Below are 15,948 nucleotides of genomic sequence, written 5' to 3' on the forward strand. Positions count from 1 at the left end.
AAGCGGGATTCCTCAGATGTGAAAGTGCAGAGCTGAGGAGCAGATCATCCAACTAAAAACAGCCGTTTGATGGTAAGTCGCTGGTCATAACGCATGATCGTGGCATTGTTTCAGCCCCTTCCACTCTGCCAAGTCGATCTCTGTCATGGAAACTTGTAATTACAGCAGATCAGAGCGGACAGATTTTGGAAACTGCTGCATCAGAGCTTTTTATGGCTGCTTGGCAGAAGCTGAGGCTCACATCAGACCGTCGTGCTGTGTGTACTGGAATCGTGTGCTTTCCTAAGCTTGTGCAGCAGAGCGCGGACGGAGGCCGGACCACGTGAAGAACCGATTCCACTAGGAAGACAAGGAGCAGCTGAGGGGAGGGGAGCTTTACCACCAAAGCCTCGAACATGGAGGGTATCTCATCATCTGATCAGATTCATTTCAATAATTTTTACATCTAACTTTTAAACACACAGAATGTAGCTTCTCCTCTCAGTCAAAACAACATAAAAGATGCAGGTTGATGATGCAGTGAAGCAGCAGGGGATCATGGGATTTGCTGTCTTCATTGTTTTAAAGTTTTCAGGTTTTGTTTAGTCACAACTTCCTTCTTCATTCTCTCATCGTTTCCTGGAGGCGACAGCGACAGGAAGTGAACCCCAGCATTAGCTTGAATTAACTACAGATTTCTCCGGTTTGAACGTTGGTGGAGACATTTGGGCGAGGTAAGAGCTCGACAGAATAGATAACAAAGGTCTGCTTGTTTTTAGACATTTTAAGAAGAAAATTTTTTAGCTAAAAAATAACATGAGACTTTGTGCCTTTTGTTTGTTGTTGTTTGGGGGGGGGTTCCAAAACAAAGCATAATCAATGAACAAATAAAAAAGCATTTATGTCAAATCATGAGACTGCTCTTTCATTCCACCTCACAGCAGAACAGAAACACACATGTTGTCTCTGAAGGGCAGTTCAACAGCTAATGGAGGTGAAGTTGTGATGGTAGGAGGCGATTACTGGAACTATAAAAACACAGAGCAGCGTCAGAGCAGCTGTCTCAAAATGGTGACTCACTCTCTCTAATCAGGTATTAGTTTAACCGCCTTCGTTAACTGAGGACAATGCAAACATTTCCTCTCGGCGTGGAGCCCATCAGCCGCCTGCCACTTACACTAAATGGATAATTGAGAAAAAAATAAACTGTGGGGTCCACTCGCTGCAGGCCAACTAGATCTGCGAGTAACTGCGAGTGTGTGTGAGCGAGGAAGTTCGGCCGAACGTTCGCTCGGTGTGTGGATGAATGAGAGAAAAGCAGCTGCAGAGGCGAGCAGCCACCAGCAGAGGAAAATTGAAGGCAGATTTTAGACGGCAGGCGTTGGCTCTAAATGGTTCGTTTTGGACAGGGAATTTGCTCTGGCACGAGATGTGACGGTGATATTCATTTCAGAGCTCACCCCCATTTATACCAAACTGAACACACACACACGCACACACACACACACACACACACGCTCAGGCCCCAGCTGAACCAAAACTATTACAGAAAACTCAAACTGCCTTCAAAGGAGAAAAAGAAACATTCCTCTTAGCCTCAAGTTTCAGCGCTGATCAAAAGGCACATGCTTAAGCTGGATTCCTCTCTTACAGGATACTCACACACACAAACACACACACACATTCCTGTATGCCGTGTTCGGACGTCCACAGACCTGCAACACATGCCTGTGCTGGGCTGATTGGATCCAAACCCGGTGTCATGTTTCTCTGATTAATCAGCTCCAACTGGCCAGAATGGAGCCCATTAGACAAAAGCGTCTCCAGTCCTGTGACAGCAAACTGTGAGAGGAGAAACACGTCAGAGATGAAGACACACGAGCATCATTTCATCACAGCAAAACACGTGAAACAGCTGCGGTGTTTCCGCGCTGCAGAGCAGCTCGACGGCTGAGAGGAGCTGCTGTGAACTGTGTGTGTGTGTGTGTGTGTGTGTGTGTGTGTCAGGTCTTCTGATCAGTTTAACTCATGTCACTACCAAATCAATGATGATTAGAGTTACATATGAAAGTGTTGTGTCCACATTCATCAGCGTTCCTCACTGATTTTAAATCTGAATTCTGACAGCTTTGGACCAAGTTTGAGGCTTTTTTAAACAGCTTACAAGAAAGTCTGTCGCTGTCTCATGAGGCTTTGTTCTCAGGAAACATACGTATAAAGTTACACTCAAAAATCACCTTCCTAGTCAGCCGTTCTTTGGTCTTTAATTGAGGCTTATTTTTTACATCACTAATTCAGTCAGTTTCAAATCAGCTTGTCTGCTGGTAAATCTGACCGCTGAGGAAGACCGTGTGTCAACGTGTTTGTCCACGTGTTTCAACTATTTTCACGTCTTGCTTTATTTCTCTTGATTCCAGTGCAGCTGCCTGCCTCACACGTCCTTCTTTCAAGATGACTTGTGATTGGTTAGTTGAGGAACACCTGATCGGTTTCAGGACCCTTTCCTGGAGGCCAGCAGCAGCTCGTGATGACCTGCAGCTGTGTGGACCATCAGCATCCAGCAGAGGGAGTGAGACAGCTGATAATCCCTCTAAAGGTGACTCGTGGACATTACAGACACCATCAGCCATCAGCTTCACTGTCCCAGGTCAGTGAACGTCTCTCAGCAACAAGAATCTGATGTTGGTCCCAGTTTAAGCAAAACTGTTTCCTGCCTAAACGTCCCTCCACCCTGACTGTTGGAGTTGGAGATGCTGGAGTAGGTGGAGTAGGTGGATTTGCAGCTCTGACCCTCGTATCATGTCATCAAAGTGAGAGGCAGAGGTCTGGACAGCTGCTGGTCGTAGGCACTCAACAGGTAATCTGTCAGTCTGATAACTCCATCTCTTTAAAGCATTTTTCTGCTGTGCGTCATCATGAGACGGTTTTAAAGAAAGAGTTTTTCAAGCAGACGGTAAAGTCTGTTGGAAGAACAGTGTAACACTCTCTGTGGTCTGTAAACGCCTGCTCTCTGCACACATTTTTTCCCATGTCACACATGTTCTGTTGCAAGAAGTTGAGCTTCCTGTAAGAGTCCAAAAAAGTCCTCCGCACACTCAAAATAGTTCATGTGCCATGAGGGAAAATGATTACATGGTGACGAGCTCGCGTCATGTCACTCACCATAATTGTTGTTTTGGTTGTTGCCCTGCTGGACCTCAGCAGACAATTAAAATGCCAATTCATCCAGCACCAGAATGGTCACAGTAGCCATTTAAGTCAAGCCAGAAGCTTTTATCGCACCGTAATTACGTTACCTCCAGGACGAGACAAAACTATCTTTGTCGCTGTGTCACATGCAGCATGGGAAAATACAGCACACACATTTGGTTTGTGCTGACGTCCTGAGCGTCTTAAAGCGTCTTCTTTCTGAATCGTCTTAATCAAACAAAATCATGAAAGGTTGAACTGAAGTTTTGTAAGTTTCAAGATCATTTCTATACGTGGTGATAAGACTTTTACAAATCAGTAGCTGAGATTCGACAACGTGGCAGACAAACCTCCAGGTTTACAAAACGAAGGTGAAATGATGACCCAAATTGTCTTTCCCAGGATGTGAAATACCGCAGAGTGGACCAGCATTTCGTGTAGCTCCAGTGGAAACACATCTTTGTCAATATGAGACCATCAGAGCAACACAACGTAGTTTACAAAGAGGGGTGGAGGTCGGGGTTGACCCAGAAGACCAGAGTTCACGTCCCCTATGAAACATGCAGCGTTTGTGGCTACACTTAGCCAAAGTACCGTTTCATGTTCACCATGTGTCAGAAAGGCTCAGCAATTATGAATCCAAATTTGACGTATTCAGGGTCATGTTTCCTCAGCGCAGCTTGGAGCTCGTAGCGACTCGGGCCGCCCCACTTTGTGTCACTGCATCCGAGGGAACGTTAGCAGAGCCCGTTGGTCTGGTGAGGCATGATGATATTCAAACCGCTCATTTTAATTTGATGTATTTTGTTTATGTGAATTTTTGAGCACATTAAGAGACAAAATAAATAGCAGTTAAGAATACAAGAGTCCAGTGCCATGCAGTGCCCGACCTCCAGACCCTCCACGTATGCTTGGAAGTGAAGACATAACCCCACTCTGGACAAACGCTTTGTCTGGCGCGTTCAGATGGATTTGGACTGGGAATATCAAAGCTCCCGGTGGCAAATTTCAGCTGGATCGCTGCCCTGAAATCTGCCTCAAAATCCAAGATGTACTGTCCAGCTTTCACCGGTGGACGTGTTGCTAATGCATTCTGAACTGGTACTGCTAACAGCGGACCTGGCTTTGGAAGTCCATCTCGGTTCTCCAACTTGTTTTCCTGGCATTTACACAGCAAGAGGCTCTTGACTCACCACATAAAGCACAAACTTTTCCTGCATCAGCTCTGAGAAACAGCCAACATTTTTTTCTGGGCTGCTTTCTTGCCTTGCTGGACATTGTTGTGTTACTGTGAAAACTGTAATAAACCAGAGTTATCCTTAAAGTTCATGTCCTCCAGGTTCTGAGAACGTGCAGTGACTTCTGAGGCCATTAAACCATCGTGAAATCATTCAAAAATGGTAATCAGAAATTGCGGGCATATTTTTATGAGAAAAAGCAGCCAGATCTTCTCAGTTCCTGGAGAAAAGAGACGGAGTACAGTACATGTGGTCATCAACATTAACCTTGAGATGGCAGTTTGAAGTTAATTATGTTTCCTTTGCAGTCCAACAGAGGGTGTATCTGAGCCTGCATCTGTGTTTATGAAGAGTGTGTAATAATAGTGACTTAATCACACAAACAGTGCAACCTCTCAGTCAACTTGACTTTGCGTGGAAACTCCACATCTCGGGACATTCTTTTGGTTGTTCACCCAAACCACACACTGTTAACAGCTGTGCAGTATTTCACTCAGACCGCGCAGAGATTTTCTCTCTTTTTTGGTGCCGAGCTCTTTTCCAAAACCACTCATTAATAAAGTATTTGTGATCATGTGGCACTGACAGCGGGACAAAGATCACTGCATGAGAGAGGAGCGGAAAGCCAACGTTCAGAAGAAAGAAAAACAAAGCGAGCAGGGATAAAAGAAAGAAAAAAGGTGGATGTTTTAAGGGAGAAGGGTTAAGAAACGCTCTCTTTCCCGCTCTGTTGCACATACACACTCTGCACGCAGACTCCCAGCCCCTCCCTCGCTCTCACTGTCTCCTCTGTAATGAGCTCCAGATGTGCTGCTGAGGATGGGGGTGGGTGGGTGAGGGCGAGGCGAGAGGAGGGGGAGGAGGGGGAGGAGTGGTGGGGGAGCTGCCTTGTATGTCATGTGCTCAGGCGTGGAGAGACGCTGTCCGAGGGGACGCTGTCAGCCCTGATGGAGTGGCTGGCCAGGCCCCGGGGGCGAAGAGGCGGGAGGAGGAGGAGGAGGTCAAACAGATCTCCACATCTGGAATCACTTCAGGTCAGCCCGGGCCCTGGCCGTGAAAGGTGAGACTGGGCGCCTGGCAGGGGGGTGGGGGGTGGGGCCGGGGGTCTGACACTGGACATACCACAGTCAGGGATCAGTGATCAGGAAAACAGCCGACAGAAGAAAGTAAAGCAGCTTAAAGAAAAGTGAAATATCCCCTTTTTTAATGTGGCATCAGCGAAGCACCTCCTTATTATGTCTAAGACTCAGTCAGCTCAAACACACAACAGCAAGTGGTCCTGAAATCCTCTACATAATTAAAAATAGCAAAACTGTGAAGGAAGAAATGCTCCTTTACAGGTAAAAGTCCTGCATTCCAAATGAACGAATTCAGAACAGTAAAACCTCCTGCAGTGGAGATAATGAAACGATGAAAAGCCATCCAAATTTTCATGCTTTCACGGGTATTTCCCTGATTTCAGACCAGATGAAGGCCATAAAAGTTCTCAGACCTCATTGCTTTTCTAAAAAATCAGAAAAGCACCTTCACAAAGCGACAGCGAGGTCATTTCTAAAAGATTCTCACCCAGCAACACAGACACTCGGTGAGCCTTCAAAGTACCTCCAACTGTCAGATGAAAAATGAAAGTAAGCACTCCAGCATGTGAAATCTGCACTATTTTTAAGATTCTTAAAAATTACAACACTAAAACTAATGATAAATAAAATAAACACAGAGTTTAACAGCGAAACACACAGCAAATTTGAAAGATTTTCCTGAAATAACTGGGATTTACTGAGATCATTTTATGCCGAATTTAACAGAAGACAATAAAATTTTAGAATATGCTGCGACAAAGTTTCACAGTGCATGTAATGTTTTCCCCGCTCAAATGAAAATTAAACTTCAAGTTTTCTGAGAGGAGTTCAGTCTGTGAAAAAGAAACAAAAGGGTCACACTTCTTCTGGGTATTTGTCAGTTGTAAACAACTAACGTCTACGGAAAATATTTCCACTGGCTGCGTGCTGGTGTCACCGCACCGACCGAGCGCCTCACAGTCTTACAAAAATCGAAACGCCACCACATGAGCTGCGTTACGCGTCGTACGAGGACGAGCGTCGACATGTGTTTGTTGACGACGGAGGTTATGAGGGGCCGAGGAGAAGAAACACGTTGTATGACAGCCGCCGAGTTAAACGAGGCCCAGGGGCCCTGCGTATTAAGGAGAGGATTTCCCTGCTCATAAATATCCTGTTTTTAAGATGGAAATTTCAGGTGGCCGTAATCAGGAAAAAAGAAAACACACAAAGCAGGAACAGCTTGAGGTTAGCGTGAAGGAGAATCTGTTCTCGAGTTGTAAATCTCTCTTTTATGGGGCGCACTCGAGGTCCAAGATCATTTTGCTTTCCAAATGGTTTCAAATGTAAACATTTCTTCTCGTTCCTGCAGCATTATTGAAGTCTGACTGCACTGTGGCAATCACATGTTTTTGTTGGGACCCAAAAGAGAACACCAAAAGTCGGTAGGTTTCCCTCCTTTGTGAGACCTGTTGAACTGGACACTGCATTGCTTGAAATGCATTTTTATTAATATACAAAATTTTATTCCATTACAAATAAAGGATATCATAGGAAATGAAGAGAATCTACTGGTTTTGGATTCAGAAATACATTAGCCTCTCCTTTATACTGGACTATTACATGAAAATCAAGATGCATTGAAAACGTTTGCTCGTCAGTGGCATAACATGGAAAGAAATGTGGATAAACAAAACTAACTCTTGGAAAGAAATTGTATAAATGTCAGACGTCCTCGTCAGTTTGTTGTCGACTTTAAAAGGTAAAAGAAAAAAGGTGTTGTTGTTGATCCCAAATTTGGTGTGCAGTTTTATCCACAGCCAAAGGGACAAAAGCAGTTCCACGTAGTCCATACACGAGTCTCCGTCCTCCTCTGATTGAAAAACGCTTCAGTCACTATCACAAATGTAAAACTATGCGGATATTCGGCTACAGCATCCAGGCTAGAAGTCTCTTTGTACAAACAAGAGTTCAGCAAAAATCCTGCTATCGCTTGGTGTCCGACATTTCGATCTTCGGTGTAACGGTCGAGGCTGCTCCACTAAGGCGTGTGAGATGGTGCTCATCCTGGAGACGGCGCCCGTCTGCAGGGGTCCAGCGGCAGAGAGGGGCCCCCCTCGTCCCGCACCGGGCCCCCAGCCTCTCCGCGTCCTCTCAGTTGACTGTGGGCACCTGGTTCAAGCTGTACTCCTTGGCTTTGAGCCGCAGGTTGGCGATGCTGTTGGCCATGTTCATCCCCTGGGACGTGTTGGTGTTGGAGCAGGTGGGCGGGTAGGTGGCCATGGCGCTGAGAGACGAGAGGCGGGAAAAAAGAGGAGAAGGTTACATCACCTGTGGCTGACGGCGAGCTGAAGCTCAGCATGGCATGACAGGGAACAGAAAAGGTGTCACTGATGGCGTGAAAACATTGAAACCAGACAAAATGCACAAAGGAACCTAACCAGTGTGTTTGCACATTTTAACCCGACGCTGCGTCAGGGAATATAAGACATCTGACAGATGGGGAGAAAGAGTCACCAGAGTGCAGTTTCCTTCCTCCATTGTCTCCTTCTCTGCCTCTGTGCTCCACAGTTAGCGGCCCGTCTTAATATTTTGTCTCTGGGAAGAGCGGCTCAGACGGTGCGCCGAGCTCAGACCTTTTCAATTAAACCCTGAAGTTGCTTAATTAATCCCAAATGCCAGATGACAGATTTTTAGCACCAGCTGCTCTCAATGCGTCTCTGCCGGAGCTGTCTGCCACATCGCATGGCCTTCATCAGCACGTGGAGCTCCACGAAGGCCCCGAGACAACCAGTTTAGGCTAAAGGATTTTTTTCTGTCGGTCAGAATTTTCAGCATCATACATTTTCTTTCTGGCGTCTTCTGGCAGGTTTTCTCATCTATTTTCTTCTTCTTTTTTTGCAGAACCTTATTTCTCCTAAAGTATGTTTTTTCACCTCCAGGACCGAGGATGGATCTCTGTTTCTCTTTCGGTCTCTCCGTCCATGATTTATTGACTTGTTTGTTTTTGCAACCAAATGCCAGCGGGTCGTTCAGTCCTTTACTTTCAGCTCGTCCGTTTACAGGCTAAATATGTGTTTTGTTTTGGGACGCTGCTGTCTTTTCCTACAGACAGGACTAAAGGACATCTCTCACAGTTCGTCACAATAATCATCTCATCTGCTCTTTTTGTATTCTAGATGAGCGTGACGATGTTACCGGTATGGAAAAATAATTAAATGTGATCATAGTGTGTTGTCATGTAGAAACGAGGACAACGCCGTGTGAAGTCACATTTCTGAGACGACACACTGAATGTTTTCTACTTATCTTAAAATTACGATGAATTATTTTTCTTGATATCAGCTGTGAGTGCAGATGCGTTTAAAAAGGCTGCACAACAATAAATGAAGCTCAGGGATTCTCTGTTTGAGTCTGCTGGTTTTACTGTACAGAAACCCAAAATGAAGCAAAAGCTGCCAGAGGCGACGAAATGCTGCAACAGCGGATGCTTTTGAAAAGGGGCTGAAATGTGCTCAAACACTGGCTGGATCCTTCAAAGTCCACAAAAAAACAGCTTTCAAGTTCAAGTGAAGATTCATACGAAAAACATTCAAATCAAAGTCAAACACAATCAGAAAACACCTTTAAAATGAGAAGACACAGAAACACAGCAGTACTCTTCTTTAAGGAGTTTTCTGACAGGAAAAGAACTCAGTGTAGTAAAGTGAAAGCATACTTGTTCTCTGAGGGCAGCATTTTCTGTGGCACTCGCGCTGGCCCCCCCTCCGGCATCGGGTACCAGCTTCAGGATCATATACAGTCAAGTGTTAGCAGCACATTAGCGTCTTCCACACAGCACAACAGACTTCCCTCACACTGACATTTTACACCGACTTTCATAGCGGAGGATTACATTAAATCGTGACCATCGTAACCAGAGTCACACAAAACGTCGCCCGGTGGAGCTCTGACTGTATGTGCAGCGTTCACTATGTGGTGTCGTGTAGCAGGGGAGGTCGCCGGGGTCAGCCGTCGATTTCATACGCTTTGTTTTCACATTATCACCTCGTCAGGAGGCTCACGGGACCCGGACGCTCCGAGGCCGAGCGGGAGGCTCTTCGGTTAGATCAAAGCAGGACCCGGCAGAGAAGACGGAGACAAGAGGGACAAGTCAAAGTGACGAAGGTGTCCAAAAAGCAGAAGAGTCCTGCTGACTGTCAGAAGGTTACAGTCTAACAGCTGCACCAGAACAAGCAGCACATTAACAGATCGCTGCTGTATTTTACAATATAAACATTTGTGAAACATCTTCCTCAGACGCACAGATGACATCATGTTTGAAATCAGACGAGCAGAAAGCTGATGATTTCGTGTTTCTCACTTTGAGTTTGTGCTTCAGCTTAACTCGAGTTTTGTTGCGAGGCCAAAGCCACCACAAAATACTGCAATGTCACAGTATAAAGTACTGCTTGACGTGAACACGTATCAGGGAACGGACTAATTATGTTCAAATGCACTTCTTTGTATTTGCTGAATACTTTGTGAGGGAATCGTAACGCTGACAAACTGCATTAAGAAAATATCTGCAAATACTCTCGTCGGCGCATTTAGGATTGACAGAAGCGTGTCGTCAAGCCGCAACGCGGCTGCTCAGCTGAGCGATTTTTATCTCAGGCTGAAACCAAACCCGAGTGTGACTGTCTTCGATGGAAACTGCAGACCGAATCAAACTGCGATGTGTTCATAAGAACGTGCGTCTATAGGAACCGGCGAGCTCGGAGCTGACAGTCTCAGACAGGAAGTCAGTCAGGACTCAGAGACGGACTGACGTGTTGCTGCTGCTGTTGTCGCTGCAGAACGTGTAAATAAAGTTTGACTGAATGAAACAACCTGCGGCTCATCAGAGCGAGTCCAGGTGGATCAGAAGACGGACGGAGCAGGTAGGAGAGAGGAAATGAAACAATAACAGAGAGGAGGGTCACCGACTGTGAGTGTGTGTCTGAGTGTGTGTGAGTGTGTGTTTGAGACTGTGTGAGAGTGTGTCTGAGTGTGTGTGTGAGACTGTGTGAGAGTGTGAGTGTGTGTCTGAGTGTGTCTGAGTGTGTGTGTGAGACTGTGTGAGAGTGTGAGTGTGTGTCTGAGTGTGTGAGTGTTTGATTCAAGGAGTTCATTTTCATCAATTTCTACTTTTTCTTCTTCCTCCATCCTTTCTTTTCCTGCTCCTCTTTGTCCCTTTTGTTTTGTCCTCTCTTTGTCTCTTTGTCTCCGCCGGTCAGTCTGTTGTTCATTAAACGACAGACTGTCCTTTCTTTTCTACTTTCCTGCTGCCTTCCTCCCTTTTCTTCTTTCCTCCTTTTCTTCTTTCTGTCTTTTGTTCCTTCCTCCCTTCCTTTTGTGAGTTGTTCTTTATTCTTTTTTCTTTCTTTCCTTTTTCTCGGTCTTTGATTTTTTCTGATTTCCTTCGTCAGCTGAGGGCAGACTTCCTGTTTGAACTTATTGAACTGATGGAGCTTTTTGGTTTGGGGTTTCTGGAAGCGGGACTCTTTTAGTGTGTCGTCGTGTGAACATCAGGTGAGCGGTGTCTACCTGTAGGGAGCAGCGCTGCCCCAGGACAGGTAGTCGTTTGGGCGCGGCGCAGGGCGTGGCACGATGGGCTGCTCCACCGCCGTCACGTCTCCTGAGTAGGACTTGAGCAGCGAGGCGTTTTTGCTGGCCAGCATAGCTCGCTCGTTCCTGCGGAACTTCGCCCTCCTGTTCTGAAACCAAACCTGGAATCAAAGAGAGAAGACGGTGAGTTCAAAGTCGCTGCCCTGTCACCACAGACCACAGACACCAAACCATCAGACGGTCCGGACGGTCCGGACTGAAGATCAGCAGCTAAACCCGCTCATGTTAGTCAGTTTGTTTGGCTGTCATTTTGTAAATCAGTGAAATTAAAATATTTCTCAAATTACTAAAGTTTTCCTGTACACACAATGACGGTCATCAGAATGGGATCAATACCAGAACCTGACTGACTGCAGTCTGGGCACACAAACACCTTTCAGCTCCTCCTCCTCGCTGCGGAGCTGCTCACAGGTAATCCGGTCTCTTCCTGATGACTCGTCATCTGTGTGGTGTAATAAACATACACACTCAGATTTCACCTGAACTTCAGGTGTGTGCTGGCTGACGCTTCTTCCAAAAAAGGATCAATCAAACCAGAGGATTTTTGTGGCTGATTGTCTGCCCCCCCCCCCACCCCTCACACCCCTCACACCCCTCACACCCCACACACTCACACACACTCAGACACCTTCGACAGAGAGATGCTGATGGCCAACGCCGCTCCTCGCTGTGAAATCAGATCCGTTATTAGAAGCCGTGGGCGCTGACAGCGGCTCGCTGTCCGCTGACGCACAGCCTCAGGAATGAACTCAAAGTCTCTTTTATCAAAGGATTTCTGCTCCACATTAATCACAGATGTGCTGCTTCTCTCCCTCCAACATCACCATTTCCTCTCTCCCACTCACTCTGCCACAGAGCAAAACTCTCACTGCTGTCCTCACAGCGGCCGAGCAGCAGTGAACGCATCGTCAGCACACGCTCATATCGCCTGACGTGTGTCCACTTCTGTCCCTCCTGTGATGAAACTCAGTGTGGTCGTTTCGGCGCACAAACCTCCCTCACGTCGAGCGACCTTTAAACCCTGGCTTTTGCTTGTCAGGTTACAACAGTTTGACCTTGAAATCTGACTGGATGTTCTGGTGACTCTCAGGAAAACGATCAATAAATCTGTAAGTTCAGGCTCCTGTCAATGAGCGTCTCGCTGACCAGCCCCCGTCTGAGAGGGACTGCAGCGTCTGCCTCCCCTCCTCCACCTCGGACACCAAAGCTCCACACAAACGTCACTAAATAACTGGAGTTGCGCTTAAGATATTAGATCCATATTTCACAGCCTTTAATTGACTACATTTGTGAGTGTGATCTCATTCATTTGTCCAATTACAGCGTCATATTCAGCTCCTGTTCTGCTGCAGCCCTCATGTGCTGAGCACATTTATCAGCGATGTGTGAACCTCTGAGGAAATTACACATCATTACATCCACTTTTCTGATCCTTCACAAACTGCTCACAGCCTCTGAGCTATCAGCAACGCGTGATGGAAGACGACTTCTTATCAGTCCCTTTGAAGGCCTGTAATGTGAAAGCCAAACTCGCCAACAGGCCCTGATCTCTGCTAGCCACTAAGTAGGCTTATTAACTGAATGTGTTAGCGTAAGAGCTAACAGATGATGTGAATAAGCTGAGCACCCTGCTGATTCTGCAAAACAAAAGCGTTCAGTAATCTTTTGATAAATCCTGTTTTAGTCACGAGGACTTCCAGCAGGTCCCACAGGGTTTCCAGAACTCCAGCAACCATTTGGATCTGTTTATTTAACTAAATCTGGTCCTTTTGTAACTGCTGAATTTTAACGTGAACTCGACTCCTGACTCGCCGCTGCTGAGAGAAAACCTTACGACTTCAATGGATCAGGTTTTATTTTGTAGGTGAAGAGGATATGTCAAAATAAAAGTCTGTGACTGAGGTCGATAGAATGAGGGTGACTGTGGGGGTCCGCGGTGCGGCTCTTACCTGGACTCTGGCCTCGGTGAGGTTGACCCGGCGGGCCAGGTCCTCTCGGACGAAGGCGTCGGGGTAGTGCGTCCTCTCGAACACTCTCTCCAGAGCCTGCAGCTGGCTGCTGTTGAAGGTGGTCCTGTTCCTGCGCTGCTTCCTCTTCTTCTTCTCCTCCGTGTTCATCTGTTCATCTGCAGGCACAACAAGAAGAAGGAGGAGGTGAAGCGACCCTGTAAGAGCAAAACCAGGTCTAAAGCCGCGTGTCAGATCACATCAAACTTTAATAAGAAGTCGAGCTCCCGGCGTCCTCGGGCCTCGCTCAGAAACCTCCGTCATAACCGAGCTGAAAGGGACGTCCAGGGAACGAGGGACCACAACCAACAACGTCTCACGGATCGAAAACATTCAGCAGGACAAAGACAAGAGACAGGACATGCTGAACCAAAGACTTCGACCTCCCGTTCGTGTCGGATCATTTGTGCCGCTTGTGTTTCGGACAGGTGAGTGCAGGTGAGCCCGCACGCAGTGACTGTTTAACAGCACAGCTTGACTTTACTGTGTGTGAGGAAGTGAACTGTGAACAGCTTCCTTCTCTCTCTGCCCTCACTTCCTGTCTGTCTCTCAGTCTTCATCAGGCACAGGAAACCTGCCCGAAAATCATCTTACAAAACAAAAGCACACGACGTGACCACAGCGGTTTACCTGTCACACATTTTTTCACTCTAAAAGGAAAGTGTGTGTGTGTGTGTGTGTGTGTGTGTGTGTGTGTGTGAGGAGGTCACAGGTTGGAAACACGACATTACCAAAACTCCACAGCAACTTCCTCCTGAATTATTGTTGAACAAACCAAATGTCCGCATTTCCTCATGGAGAAAAACCACCAAAAGTCTGAGAGGAAATCGTCGGAAATGAAAAACGTTTTTGTAGCTTTAGCGTTCAGAACAAATCAGCTGTTCAGACACACGGCTCAGACACCTTCAGCTGGTGGACGAGACGACCGGGTTCATCCACACACACTCAACACGATCAGCTGATTCATCAGAATCGCTTCACAATCAATAAAACTGCCTGTCAGCTGAACATCAACTCTGCAGCTCACTGATACTTTTACACTGAAAAACAGTGAGAACATCCTGTCGTTCAGACAATTTCAACTGAATGATTCTGAATATTTTCATTTCTGTTGTTAAAAACTGAAGCATAAAAACTTTTGATAAGAATGTGAGCGAGCTGAGCTGATGTGCCCGCACACACTTGCTATGCGATGGATTGTGTATTTTATTTTATTGTGAATTTTTTATTTTATTATTTTATTGTGATTATTGTGTATTTATTCTTTCTGAATGCTCATCCTTCCCTTATGCTTGCATGCTCTGCACCCTCTTTATCCTGTTGGCTGCTGTAATACTGTAATTTCCCAGTTATGGGCCTAATAAAGGATTGTCTTATCTTATCTTATCTTATTGAGAAGCTCTTTTAAAAAGCGAAACGTGAAGCGAACTCACAGACCTGCTGTGTGAACGTTCAGTCAGTGGAAAACATCAGAAAGGCGAAAATCAGACACGAACACACGAGCTAAAAATGAAATCCAGACAAAACACTTTCAGTGAGCTTTCAGTCTTCCTCTCAGATGGAGTTCGCTCAGCAACACAAACCAGAAATCCCAAAACGTGGGAGATTTGGAAAGCAAAATTCAAAGGAAAATGTTGTCCTCTTAGAGAAGGTGGAACAAAACACATTTTACCTTTTATTGTCTTCCTTTAATTCTCTGACTCGAACTGCAGCCACAGTGGAAAGCAAAGGAACAATTTCAGTTGTTCACTTGTTTCTTTACTGTGCATCGATTTGAAAAGACCAAACACACACACACACACGCACACACACACACACACTGAGCTTGTTTGTTTTGTTGACATCATGTTGTCTAATTAGAGAAAACCTTCCCCCCTCTCGGCCAATCAGGACACGGCTGACAGTAAACTAAATGACCCCAAAGAGCCGCCGTAAATTAAAGCAAAGTAAAATCAAATATTGAGGAATAAAAGGTCGTCACGTCGTTTCCGGTGAGGAGTTTTACAGGCAGGCGAAGTCAAACAAATAAAAACAATAAAACTCGACCTGCGCCGTTTTGTTGTATTTTTCTCACATAATATTTTAGCAGCTGATGTTAACCTTATTGACGCACATTTAGAGCCGAACAACGCGGGAAACACAACCAAACGTCACGCGGGCTCCGTCACGACTCCGTTTGGCCTGAACGTGAACAAAGTGAGCAGCGGCTGAACGGCGCAGTTTGGCGGGCGGCTCGAGGCGAAGCGACGACACCGAGAACATTTTTTATTTCGGATTTCTTGATTCCTGACTTGTGGCAGGGAGTGAGACATCCCGCCCGTTTGTGCTTTGAGTTTTTCACGTCTTCAGATTAAAGTCAAAAATCATCAGTGAAACCGGACTGAAAGATTAGAAAAAATAAAGAGATTTTAGTGAAAGTGATTTTTGTTTTCCCCCAAAACTGTTGGAATCAAACTATTAAAACACAAAACATCTGAAATGTTTTCTGTGCTTGAGCTTAAAATCTAAATGTGCACTTTAAATTAGACAAAGAAGTTTTTTATTTATTGTGGCCCATTGCGGGAGCGCGTTGCCGCCAGGCCGCTTCCATCTGCGGTGAAATGCGGGACAAACAAAACGGCTTCATTGCGACAGAAAAATCGGATTTTGTGACGTATTTTACGTCCTGTGGGGAGTAAAAAGCTGCTCCAAAAAACACACCAGATTTATTACATTTATTAAAATTATTTTTAAAAGATGAACGAAAAGTAAATGGGAGTAAAGTAAAATTTATGCTTTTAAACGTGTATTTATTTATTATTTACGAGATTGATTTGTTCAACTGTTTTT

At 45.7% G+C, this 15,948-nt stretch overlaps 1 protein-coding gene and 1 long non-coding RNA gene across 3 annotated transcripts in view; one reads left to right on the forward strand and one right to left on the reverse strand.

Annotated features, from left to right (window-relative positions):
* The first annotated feature begins 346 nt into the window (after positions 1-346).
* Positions 347-5,163, forward strand: LOC124061252. The gene is made up of 3 exons (XR_006843707.1): positions 347-713; positions 2,397-2,836; positions 3,571-5,163. It is a non-coding gene; the product is annotated as an uncharacterized LOC124061252 (long non-coding RNA).
* A 1,790-nt stretch (positions 5,164-6,953) lies between these two features.
* The window catches only part of prrx1b (paired related homeobox 1b), a 10,939-nt gene continuing 1,944 nt past the window's right edge, over positions 6,954-15,948 (reverse strand). The window contains exons 2-5 of one of the 2 annotated variants that reach the window (XM_046392537.1): positions 13,063-13,238; positions 11,033-11,214; positions 9,183-9,248; positions 6,954-7,751 (exon numbers count right to left, since the gene is read on the reverse strand). In XM_046392537.1, coding sequence (XP_046248493.1) covers positions 7,619-7,751; positions 9,183-9,248; positions 11,033-11,214; positions 13,063-13,238 — 557 coding nt within the window. In that variant the 3' untranslated portion in view covers positions 6,954-7,618. The remainder of the gene's footprint in view (positions 7,752-9,182; positions 9,249-11,032; positions 11,215-13,062; positions 13,239-15,948) is intronic. The other variant, XM_046392538.1, reaches the window with a different exon arrangement.

The sequence above is a fragment of the Scatophagus argus genome, chromosome 6 (genome assembly GCF_020382885.2).
Source record: "Scatophagus argus isolate fScaArg1 chromosome 6, fScaArg1.pri, whole genome shotgun sequence".
Classification (NCBI taxonomy): domain Eukaryota; kingdom Metazoa; phylum Chordata; class Actinopteri; family Scatophagidae; genus Scatophagus; species Scatophagus argus.